Below are 12790 nucleotides of genomic sequence, written 5' to 3' on the forward strand. Positions count from 1 at the left end.
GGCCTGGCCATGCCAAGACATACTGTTGGGTTAGTTGTTTCCTTTAACTAATCTCACCTTCATAGCATCAGTAAGAATGATGACAACAACTAAGGCAAAGTGCTTCACCAAGAAAACAAATGAAAACTAAAAAATTGCATCTAAAAATTCCCAAGTAGTAGCATGTAGGATATAATTAATAGATTTTACATTTATACTGATTCTTCTTCTGTCTTTCTTTTTTTTGGGGGGGAGGGGGGACAGAGTCTCCCTCTGTCACCCAGGTTGGAGGGCAGTGGCACAATCTCGGCTCACTGCAACCTCCGTCTCCTGGGTTCAAGCAATTCCCCTGCCTCTTTTGAGTAGCTGGGACTACAGGCGTGTGCCATCATGCCCAACTAATTTTTGTATTTCTAGTAGAAACAGGATTTCACCATATTGGCCAGACTGATCTTGAACTCCTGACCTCAAGTGATCCATCCGCCTCGGCCTCCCAAAGTGTTGGGATTACAGACGTGAGCCACAGCACCTGGGCCCATTTATACTTCATGCTTTCATTTTCCACTTAGAGGACCAGTTCCAGATTAAATACAATGAATTAAAAGACTTTTAAATTTACTTTTATGATAATCATTCTTATTTATGACTATAAGCTTGCTAGAGCTATTTATGTTACTTTGGAAAATGCCTGCATATTAATATATAATTGATTTCTTTTCAATAATTGGTTAATTGTACTTTATTTTCCTCCCTATGGAATATCTAGGCAATCTGCAATAACATCAGTGATAACACATTAATTTTCTTGGTGAAGATATTTCAATCCAGATGAGAGTTAGTCTTCGCAGTGGAAGATCTTGTTCAGGGACAGTGCTGCCACATATAGTCGAAAACTTGCAGTAATTACATCTTCATGATCTTATTTTGGCAATTCATTTTCCCAGAATCAAAAATATAAATTTCTTAAAAACTTCCAGGTAACTTAGAGCTGCCTTTGGGTTATCAATTTTTGGGTTGTTTTGTATTTACAACACTAAGTTTTTCTACACAGAGAGCCAAATTTTAGACTATTTCCCCAAATAGAAAAATTTATCAGATAGTCTATACTGGAAAAAGATAAGGGTCTCACAGACTAAATATTCTCGTCAGTTTTAGAACTTTAGAAAAATCTGTGGGCCACTTCACAGAACTTTCTAGAAAAAGACCCAAAAGGGTAACCTAAAGATAGTGAATTTCCTGTATGAGAAGTATGCATTAAATCACTGGGTGAATTTGAAACAAAACAAAGGATTAGACATTTAAAAAATATTTTACATGCATTCATACACATAACAATAAGGACAAAAAAAAAAATCACACAACGCAGTTTAAAGAAAAACCTACTGCACTGGACCTCCAAGTGATTTCAGACAGAAAGGGATGCCTTTGTAAACAGAGGAAACTAATCTAACAATCATTGGTGTTCCTAACTCCCAGGGTGTGACTACCCCCAATCAGAAACAAGAGCTTCCCTTTGGTGTGAAAGGAAGTACTGACCTTTTTTGGCGAGGCTGTTGTTGGGTTCATACTTCTCAATCAATACTTGGACTTGCTCTTGTTTTAGAGGTGGATAAAGTATTTCATTAAGCCGAGGATCTCGCTGCTTAAGGTTGATAAAATCCATCATCTGGTCAACGGTAAGATATGGTTTGCTTTTGGCACCACTAAAAACAGTTAAAAACCAATAAATAAGAATTTTTTAAACTAAGTTTCATTCATATATTTGCATTTAACTCTAGGGAAATAAAATCCTGCTATACTTGATAAGAAAACGCTATTTTGAAACTCTTACCTTGCCCTAAAAACGTGATTTTTATACCTCTATGGGCTGCAAATATCTTGTGCAATTGCTACCACTAAAACCCAATGCTCTTGAAAAATACCAAATGGGTAAGAAAACTCACAGTAGAAAAACACTGCATCATATGCATAATGGTGCACCACTCTAAACTGAACACAGAGGTTTTTTGATTATGACAGTAAACTTTTGGTTTAATCATCCAACTCCATATCCCTAATCATTTAAAGATGTATTTATTATCATTACTTAAAGTAAACAACCTGTTTGAACATTTTTAAAAGTTATAGTTAGGCGTCAACAAGAGACTATAACTCCTCAACATACCATTCAAACTTCCCATTTCAATTGTATTGATCATCTAAAGACAAAGTCAGTGGTACAAATGTTGCAGATGTTCAATAAATATATGATGGCAATGAACAGCACAAAGCAAGACTATGCAATGTCATTTTCAGCAGTACCGTTTGCCTGTCTTCCATTTGAAGAAATCCTTATTTTGTTTACCACATTTTGCATTGTTTTTCTGTCATGTAGATTTCAGTATTTCAGGAAAGGTAAACTGCTACTTTCCCCATATTTGCCTTAGTGTCTTGGTTTCTTTCTTTCTTTTTTTTTTTCCTTTTGTTCTTCTAATTTTTCAAAAAAAGTAATGCCTTAATTTAAGTTTATAATTTCTAACATAAAAGCAAATAATTCTTCAGCTGAGGGGGTTCTTAGTGATCCAAACTTCTCATGTTGCTAATGTGGCCTAGAGAGATAAAATAACTGGTTCCCAATCCAGTTCTTCCTGCAACATGAGTCTATCTCCACTAAGCCAAGATGACTCCCTGTTCTACCCATAATCCTTCAACCATACCAAGTTATCTGAGCATACAAAAACAACTACCTCGGACAATATATCACAGCAGACTTGTACTTATTGAAGGCAGTGGTTGCACCTCATGGGCAAGATTGTATGATCCTATCCAAAACATCACACAGGAATATTGCTTTTAAACATAGTGTATGATATTCTTCCATCTCCAATTACCACTCAAAGTCTGCTCTAGTCACCTGAGAATCAATGAAAGCTGAAAAAGATGTGGGTTAAAATGTGTACTCTTACAATTCTGAAAAGATGTTATCAATTTCAGGTCGAGGGCAAAGGTTGTTGAGGAAAACTCTGTACACTTCTGGAGTGAAATCTTCTTGAGGTATTGAATCATTCTGGGAAATAAAACAACAGAGTCAGCAAATGGTCTTTTTCTTTCCCCAGCTTCCTCCCTCCCTGTTTTTTCTCTGTCTCTTCCCTCCCTTCTTCCTCCCTTCCCTCGCCTTCTCCCCCTCGTTCCTTTCTTTTTCCTTTTCTTCTAGGAGGTCAGGGTAAACATTCATAACACACCTATGAGGTCAACCGTAGTGTTCATTTGGACACTGACTTTAAGGTGTCAAACCCTTTTTTCTGTGGCTTTTTCAGTTTAATTTAAGCTTAAGAAGTTTCTCCTGCTAAAGGGATGTTAATGCCATTTCCTACATACATTTTCTAAAGTAAGTTAGACCTAGGAAAGATAGTCTGTTTGGCAGAATTATTTTTAGGTTTTTTTTTTTTTTACTTGAATCTTTTTTTTTTTAAAGTAATTACCGTAGAGACAGACAGAGTCAAAATGAAAACATAAATTCCAATTTTGTGTCATTTTTTTTTCAAGCAATGTTCCCTCTGGTTTAAATAATTTGATAAGTTGTAAAACAGTTTTCATAAGTAGGACAGCCCTAGTCATTATTTTTCCACTGATTGCTCCTGGTCCTATTGTTTAGGAAGCAAGTCATTGATATAAAAGGCCACTTCTATGACTTATTTTTCTGTTTAGTTGGGCTGCCATGGAAACCGGAAGCATGTGTTCAAGCCTTTGTTAACAGGAAGGACATTTTTCATGCAGTCTTCCTATTTCAGGTACGTGTTAATGTGATTATTTTTATTTTTCAAACCCTTAAACAAAAGAACACACCCTTCCTTTTACTGTTTTCGTATGTTTTGAAATGTACAGTTATACAAATGTCTAAAACTTATTGTCTGAAGTTGTTCACCACTTGCAAACAGATAAGAGAACTTAGCTCACCACTCGGCCAATAGCAGAAGACCCATATTTGTGGAATGAATGAATGAAGTAATATTTCCTTTACTAAATCCATGTATAGAGATAGAAAAAAATCTATTTTGCAAAACAGAATTTTGAGACAACCAAACAATACATGAATAATTATACGCAGATGTGTAACTTAGGCTACTTGAGCACAAACTTTGAAATAAACACAAGTGGTCAAATCCAAGAGCAGTGGGGACTTCTTGTGAATTGTTTTATTAGTATTTTGGCATTCATAAAAAGGGAACAAGTATAACCTGCAAGCACGTTTCCAAAATTCCACTTGATTTATAGAAAGAGAGAAATCTCTTTAGCTGGAGACTGCACACTTTTCAGTTCCGCCCTCTCTCCAAGTTGGACACCTGGAGCTCTGTAAATAGTTTTAATGATGAAAATGACCCTATCTACCTTACTTATTGGCTGTTAGGCACAAGGAAGAGAAATACTTAAAATCAATTGCGAGAACGTGCTCAATGGCACTGCTGGCCAACTCAAGTGCCTCCAGCTTTAGTGGATTTTATGAACCCCAAGCGTGTTCTCCTATTTTCCTACTAAATAGAGTTCACCTCATTTCCCCTTCTACCAACTTCATCCAACATACACATAAATTAATTTGATCTAAGGAGAGCAATAATTGTCATCCTTCACTTACTGACCTCTCTTTTCCTTCCCGTCTCAGTTTATAACTTCTTTTTCTGGAAAGCCTTGCCTTCCCCTTGAACTGGGTTTTGTCTTCCAGTTGCACACACATCACACCTTGCATGTCTCACATTTCAACACTCAATGCATTGTGCTCCCAGCTATACAATTCTCTCTATTCTTTGCTAATCTGCAGATGCACACGAGCTAGGATGTGTGTCTTGTCTGTTAATGGCTCTATTTCCAGTGTGTCACATAGAGTAGGTACAAATAAATATTTACTAAATGAATGGATGTAATTTATTGAGAAATGTGGAGAAATTGACAGCGAACACTCACGTGCTGTTATTTCCTTTGAAATATCAGATTTAACTAACACATTTACATAAGAGTCCTGACACATAATTTGATGGAACAATATGCTTTACTAAAATCTTACTATTGTTCATGCACCAGCTGTGAATTAGGAGGGGTCAAATTAATGAGATAATCTGAATAAACACAACATTATTTTCATTGCGAGTTGGATGTTAGCATATTGAAAGAAGAAAACATTTCAACATAGCTGATTTTCTTTGTCTCATTTTTCTTTTGCCCAACTTGACTGATGAGGATACCCCAAAGTCTTTGGGGTTAGTAGGTGAAAATGGAAAAAAAAGTGTTCGGTAAAGAGGAGTTAAAATAAGTAAGCATCATTGAAAGCTAAAATGAAAGGGTATAGGGGAGACGTTTAGGTAAAAGCTATGGATAATCCCTAATTCCTTGCAGTTTAAACAAGACTGAAATTCACAAAGCTAATTCACATACTTTCTCTTTCTGGATCTCACAACTTGGTGAAGTGAATGGCACGAATTCATTTTTCCTGTTTGTCTAGGAGGAAATCCAAGGTCTAATACTCTAAAGATCCTGCCCAACATTCAAATATTCCTCTGTGAACCCTTCCTGACCACATCAGCTAGACATGACACTACTTTTTCTTTGTGTTCACAGTCTCCCTTTATCTATCTTCGTCATTGCATCCTTCCACAGCTTTTCCTTTATTTTTTATATGTCTTATTTTCTACTGAACTATGAGCTTTTGAGTGGCATGACAATCTCTTACTTAATTCCTTTGTGTTCCCAGCATGGTGCCCGGCATATAGTAGATACCTAACCAGTGTTTGCTGGATGAACCCAGGAGATGATATCAGACCTTGAGTCTTCTCTTTTAATCCAGGACTTGGTCCATCACATCAGGCACCCAATACAAAATGCACTGTCAGTGATTACTTCTTGTTGCTTGACCTTTTTGAAGGATGACTTAAGAAGGCTAGTATAATCTAAATTAGTAATCTGAACCAGGCCCATTTATTTTAGAAACTGCAAAGTATTGGCAAACTTGAAAAAATTGAATTGTTTCAATACCATGCTTGTATACAAGGACTCTCAAGGGAAAAATTTTAACAATCTTGGTGGTAGCACTGGTGCATTTGCATTTCTAGATTTCATAGGCCTGGTAATGTCATATCCAAACGCCAAATTAAAAATAAAAACAAGATCCCCCCAATATATGCATATGAAAAATACTCAAAATGAGAATAATAATTAGCATTTACAGTATATCAAACATAGTTCTATGAGCTTTACTTGAATATTTTCATGTAAGCCCATCAACTCTATGCAGTTGGCATTATTACTGTACTACTTTTATAGATAGGAACACTCAGGTGCTAGGAGGTTACAAAACTTGTCTAAGGTCCTGGGTGAGCAAATGGGTGTGATGAGGTGACAATGACTATATTTTGAATCTGAGTTGCTTAATTCTATACTTTACACTGTAAGCAAGTACACTAGATATTCCTATTAGTTTTGGGATGGTGGTTTGCATTTTCTTCCTTATACATTTCTAGATTTAAAAAATAATTATACAAGAAAAGGGTACTTAAATTTCAGAAAAAAATTCAGAAAAAATGTTATTTTAAAATATATTAATTCATTGAAGCAGACTCTAATGAATAAAGTCCATATATAGACTTGTTTGTCTTGACAAGTTGATGGACAATTTCCCAGTAAATTCAGAAATTCAACATATTGTTAATATTTTTAGTCTGAAACCATAAAGAAAACATTGAATTAGCCAATTAGCCATGGAATACACGAAATAATTACAAGTAAATCACTCATAATGAGCTGAATACTTAATGTGGTTTTAAAGCAGAATTTTGATATTAGTGATATTAAGAATCACAAATACAAAAATGATTGTTTAAGGCACAGAACAAAGGCAACATACTACAGTTACACACAGAAGTCATTTTATACATTTTATTCATAGTATTTAGTAAAATTTGTGCTATTCTTCAAATTTAAAATAATTAATTTCTCTTTGTATTACATGTGTGCCCATCAACTACAGTAAACTTTATTATTTGAAACAAATACATGGGTTTATTCCTGATCTTCTTCGTTAAAATGCAACTCCATATGCCAGTGCTATGGCAAGACTACTATATAATTCCAAATGTCACTGAGCTCTTTTCAAGTTAATAAGCCTTAAATCAAGGGAATTTGGTGCAAATAAACTATTTTCAGTTCTCAGAAAGTTTGTGGGTAAAGTGGTAATTTTTTGAATACGGAACAGTTTTCAGGTGTCTCACTGGAAAATATATTTGGGTTGTTAACAGAAGGACGGCAATTGCTTTGTCTCTCTCTTTGGATTCAGTACTACCTTTTAACAATTACGGTAACTTCAGGCTAGCAACTGTAATTTCGAAACAGTAGTACCTTCTAACGGAACGTGTTATTCTAGTGGATCATGTCGGCCAGGATACAAGTTCAAGTACCTTATTTATCCCTAACAATGTTCACAAAGATCCTGTTTAAAAAAAAAAAAATCTCAACAGGATATCCACTGTATTTCTGGTAATATATCTATTTACAGAGCACAATTAAATCTAGTTTAAGTGACTTGGCTACAAAATATGCTCCCATTTATGCAGAACCATCTATGATTTATATAACCCTTTTCTTCCATGGCTTGTTTAAAACACCTGTTGTCAATATGACCAATATTTTTTGCTAATTAGTAGATATTTTCTAGAGTCATTGTTACAGAAATGAAATTTTCATAGAGATTTAAAACGGAGTTTTGATTCGTCATAGTCAGTTCACAGAAACATTTATTTCCTAGCTCTGAAACTGTCTTTGGTTTTTAGATTTTTAAAAAGCATTCTAATTTTATACATCATCCAAGTAAATTATACTTTACTATGAATAATAATTTTTCAAAGTTTTAGCATAGAGGTTGTTTTTTAAAGTTATCTCCAACTTTAGATAATTGTCATTACATTCAATTTGTTAGAGATAATTTTTTCCAATTTAAACATAACTGCTGTTATTTGAATCTCATTTTCCTTTTAAATTTGTCTGCAGTTGACATTGGTCTGAAAGTTTGAACATATAATAAACATAGTAGATTACACAATGTATATTTATTGACTGAATGGTCAAAATCCAGTTGTTCAGAAAATTACAATTTACGGGGAATTGGTTGATGCATTTAATTTTTCTATTCCTTCTTTCCCTTAGCTAGATTCATAAGTTAAATATTTTGATTATTATATTTTATGAGATGTTATCCAGAAAATGTAAAATCAGAAGTGATTGCAAAGGAAAAAGAATTCTTTGCATGTCTTTGCAAATCCACCTCTCAGGTTTTCTCTTTATGCTTGAATGCAGTGGTCTTTTTCAGTTGCTCAAACCCAGTAGGGCAATTATTTCCAGCCTCAGGGGTTTGCATGCATTGTTTTCTTTTTCTGGAATGAGCTTCCCTTCTTGCAATAGCAGCTCTCCAGTCTTTCTTTTTATAGCACTCCCCCCAGTTTACAAATGCGTTTGTTGGCATGCTTATTGGCCAGTTTCCCCAGAAGACTCTATTGTCCTTGAAACCTTGAGTTTCATTTTCTTCACCACCATATTCTCAATGCCTACGGGCACATAGTAAGTGCTCAAGAAATATTTGTTGAAGTTGGGGACAGGGCTTTTATTGTTATATTGTTCCTACTCCAAAGCATCTAACAGAAAAGCAATAGCAGGCAGGTTCAAACATTTTATTTTGCTTTATAAAATGAAGGTGAAAATGTTTTGGGGGAGCCTTTCCACAGCTCTGCTCACTTTTTGCAGCCTTCTTAGCTTTTTCCACCTATAGAAGAAAGGTGATAGTGGAGAGGTGCTCTTCTTTCTTTGTTGTGACCTACCAAAGTTGTTAATGAACTTTGCTGTTTTGAAAAGTCTTCACAACAATAATTGGCTGATAAATTTAACCATAGCACTCAATACTTTTATAATTCAATCATAAGTCTAAGAATGGCTTTGCAACCTTATAGTGCAACTTGAATATTGCTGGCACATTTTGAGGGGCTCAAAGGTTCTTCCTATATGTTATCCTTAGGTAAATGCTTCCTTGTTGCTTAGATACTAAGATAAAAATAATTTGTAATAGAAAAGAGAGCTCTGCATGAGAAAAAAGTTTTATGCAATGGACTTCCAGAAACAATAGTAATAAATCATTTTAGAGCCAGTAACATAGAAATTAATCAAAATGAAAGCAAATTATTTCATTTGAGGTGGTTAATGTACATGATGTACCTTGTATGTGTGAGGCATAAAAACAGAAAGCACGTTACATGCTTGTCCTCTCACTTACTTTACCACCGTATGAGGAAAGTAGGTGTGATCCAAACTAGTTAGATCCTACCGCCCTCTCAGTAAAAACTTTCTGAGCACAACTCTGTAAAGCAGGTAAATAAATGTATTTATAAGCACACAGCACCATACTAATTGTGTATATAGCTTATAAATCTTAAAACTAAACATTCTAAAATGCTAAGGTGAGATGAAATTAATATTTCAGATATCTTGCTAAACATAATGGCTTCACACTGACCCAGGGCTGGAAAGCCCCAAAGTAGGGCTTAGCCTGCAAAGGTTCTTGGCTTCACTCAGGAAATAATTCAAGGACAAGCCAGTGGTAGGGTAGAAGAAAATAACCTCACTGAGGCAGCAGTGTTACAGCTCCATGCCTGTTCCCGCAGAGCAGGGCTACTCCATAGACAGTGTGCTGAGAGTAGCAGCTCAGGCAGTTTTGCAGTTATATTTGTACTGATTTTTAATCACATGTAGATTAAGGGGTGGTTACTACAGAAATTTCTATGATGGGGTGGTAATTTTTGGGTCATAGGGTCATTACCATGGAAAGGGGTAGTAATTCCTCGGGGTTGCTCTGGCGATGGTAAACTGACATGGGCATATTTTATGGAAAGCTGCTTCTGCTCCCCCATTTTAGCTGGTCCTTAATTTGGTCCAGTGTCCATACCCCACCACCAGAGTTGAGTCTCGCCTCTTAACTCAACACTATCATTAGCTAATATCTTAAAAAAAAACATCAAGAAGCGTTTATTGTTAATAAGTTTGAAACCACATTTCAAATTGTCATCTTGATAATGTTAGCATTTTTTGGCTATTTAAAAAATATTACCTTATTAGGTAATTTTTTTATCTACAAAAAGCAAGGGTCATTCTAGATTGAAATATTGATTGGAGTTATAGGAGTAAAAAGAGGCCTCATCAGAGTCTTGACTGTTTCTAGCCTGCTCTATAAACTTTTCTCAGCCTTTGTTCATTAGCCAGTTCCAAAGCTGCTTCTACATTTTCAGATATTTGTTATGAGCAAAAACCCCACCTCTTGGTACCAATTTTCAGTCTTACTCTGTTTTCTGATGCATATAGCAGAATACTTGAAACTGTATAATACATAGGAATCAAAACGTATTTCCTACAGTTACAAAGGCTGGGAAGTCCAAGGTCGAGAGGGCACATCTGGCAAAGGTCTTCTTGCTAGTGGGGACTCTCCACTTTGGCAGAGGTGACACAGGGAATCAAATGGTGAGGGGGAAGAACATGCTAGCTCAGGTCTGTTTTTCCCTTCTTATAAAGCCACCAGTTCCTCTCCCATGATAATCCATTAATTCATTAACCCATCAATCATGGAGGCTCTTATTTTCCTCTTAAAGGCCCTATTTCTCAAAACTGTCATATTGGAGATTAAGTTTCAACATGAGTTTTGGAGGGGCTGAACATTCAGACTATAGCATAACACAACATGCTCACCCTTGAAGATGGAAGACTACAAGCCTCTAAAGCAGTTTCAACTCGCTTCCGGTCTGCTGAAAACAAGCGATATATGCTGTGAAGTGAACACAACAAAGGAGAGAGGTTTAAGTGGCACATGGATCACAGCACTAATAGATGATGCCAACTCAAAACATTCCATTCAGTCAAATCTATTTGTTATTCATATTTAAAGAATGAAAAGATACATTCCTCCATGCATTTGCATCTGTCTTCTGAAAGATTGACCTGTGTGCTTTTTAAAATTAAGATATCGGCCGGGTGTGGTGGCTCAAGCCTGTAATCCCAGCACTTTGGGAGGCCGAGACGGGCGGATCACGAGGTCAGGAGATCGGGACCATCCTGGCTAACACGGTGAAACCCTGTCTCTACTAAAAAAATACAAAAAACTAGCTGGGCGAGGTGGTGGGCGCCTGTAGTCCCAGCTACTCGGGAGGCTGAGGCAGTAGAATGGCGTGAACCCGGGAGACGGAGCTTGCAGTGAGCTGAGATCCGGCCACTGCACTCCAGCCTGGGCGACAGAGCGAGACTCCGTCTCAAAAACAAAACAAAACAAAACAAAACAAAACAAAACAAAACAAAATTAAGGTATCCAGTAAAAAATAAATATTTTAGGACTATGGTGCTGACCCGGTTGAAAAATATTGTATTAAATAATCTGCAATATTAAGCACCTAAATAAACATCCTTATTAATTCTGTCCCCTTGCTACTACTACCCATTGCCCCAAGGTGTACCTTGCATTATTAATAAATTTAATTTTTAATTTCTGTTTATTTTTAAATGAATTTCTTTTCTTTTATTTCTTTTCTTTTCTTTTCTTTTTTTTTTTTTAGAGACAGGGTCTCACATTATTGCCCAGGCTGGAGTGCAGTGGCATGATCCCAGCTTACTGAAGTCTTCACTCCCATGCTCAAGTGATCCTCCTGCCTCAACCTCCCTAGTAGTTAGAACTAAAGGCATGTGTCACCACACCTGGCTAATTTTTTAAAATTTTTGCAAAGATGGAGTCTCACTGTGTTGCCTAGGCTGCTCTCAAAATCCTGGCCTTAAGCAATTCTTCTGCCTTGGCCTTCCAAAGTGCTGGGATCACAGGCATGAGCCACTGTGCTTGGCTTAACTTGTGTATTCGCAGAAGCTTTCTAGTAGCTTGTAAGTCAAAAGTTAAAGACTTTTGGCTGAATATGACCTAGAGATGGACTTGTTTTGGTTACTAATTTGATTTAAAAATAAAACTTAAGTACTGCACAATTTAATATACTAATTTAGGTTTATGGGTTCCATAAAGACATTAGACAATCTAATACCAGGTGCTCACCAGTCCCACAGGATATATGGTGGAGATGAGCTGTTGTCTCCTTTAGACAAGGTTTGCTCTTTAGTTTTTCCTCCTCCTCCTGACCTGTTTCATCATTTATATTCCCTGCCTGGCTCCAGTTAGCATCTGAGGTTGCAACCCCTGCTTGAGGGCTACAGCCATCTTGGTAGAAAGAGGCACTGAGGTCAGCCAATTTCCACTCCCAGAATAGATCTGAATCTCAGATGGCCTTTTGGTTTTAGCAGCAAGGGTCCCTCCACTTCCTCTACCCACTTCCTGCTTTGGTATTTCTTGAAAATAATGTCAGAGGAAAGGGAAGCCCTGGGGAGATATCTATGAGGAAAGCAGCTGCACTGACATGAGACATGTGTGAGGGAGGACGGGGCTACCACGCATTTCCACACTCCCACTTAGGCTGCTGGAGAAACAAAACAGAGCCATGGCACGGATTCAGATCTTTGAGGAAAATAAAATGAATAATGAGAAATGCTCACAAAGCTTACTTTTTGAGAGGAATACGCCCTTCTGGAGTGACTTGCAGCTTAAGTTTAGTATAGCTGTTGGAGAAGCAGAAAAACAAGGGTTTGATTTTTTTAAAAAAGCTTTTTTTCTTGCAGAATAACATACGCTCAAAAAAAACCCATGCCTTTGTACATTTTGCGACATTTCCACAAACTGCCCAAGTCTCCACAGTTGGCACCCAGATTAAGAAATAGAATGTTGTCA

The 12790-nt window shown here is 36.6% G+C and overlaps 1 protein-coding gene across 2 annotated transcripts in view; it reads right to left on the minus strand.

Annotated features, from left to right (window-relative positions):
- PLCB1 (phospholipase C beta 1) overlaps positions 1-12790 on the minus strand; it is a 784598-nt gene that overhangs the window by 230400 nt on the left and 541408 nt on the right. For both annotated transcript variants that reach the window (XM_023217869.2, XM_023217868.2), the window contains exons 6-9: positions 12568-12621; positions 10726-10801; positions 2925-3025; positions 1516-1682 (exon numbers count right to left, since the gene is read on the minus strand). In XM_023217869.2, coding sequence (XP_023073637.1) covers positions 1516-1682; positions 2925-3025; positions 10726-10801; positions 12568-12621 — 398 coding nt within the window. The remainder of the gene's footprint in view (positions 1-1515; positions 1683-2924; positions 3026-10725; positions 10802-12567; positions 12622-12790) is intronic.

Source organism: Piliocolobus tephrosceles, chromosome 20, assembly GCF_002776525.5.
Source record: "Piliocolobus tephrosceles isolate RC106 chromosome 20, ASM277652v3, whole genome shotgun sequence".
In the NCBI taxonomy this organism is placed as follows: domain Eukaryota; kingdom Metazoa; phylum Chordata; class Mammalia; order Primates; family Cercopithecidae; genus Piliocolobus; species Piliocolobus tephrosceles.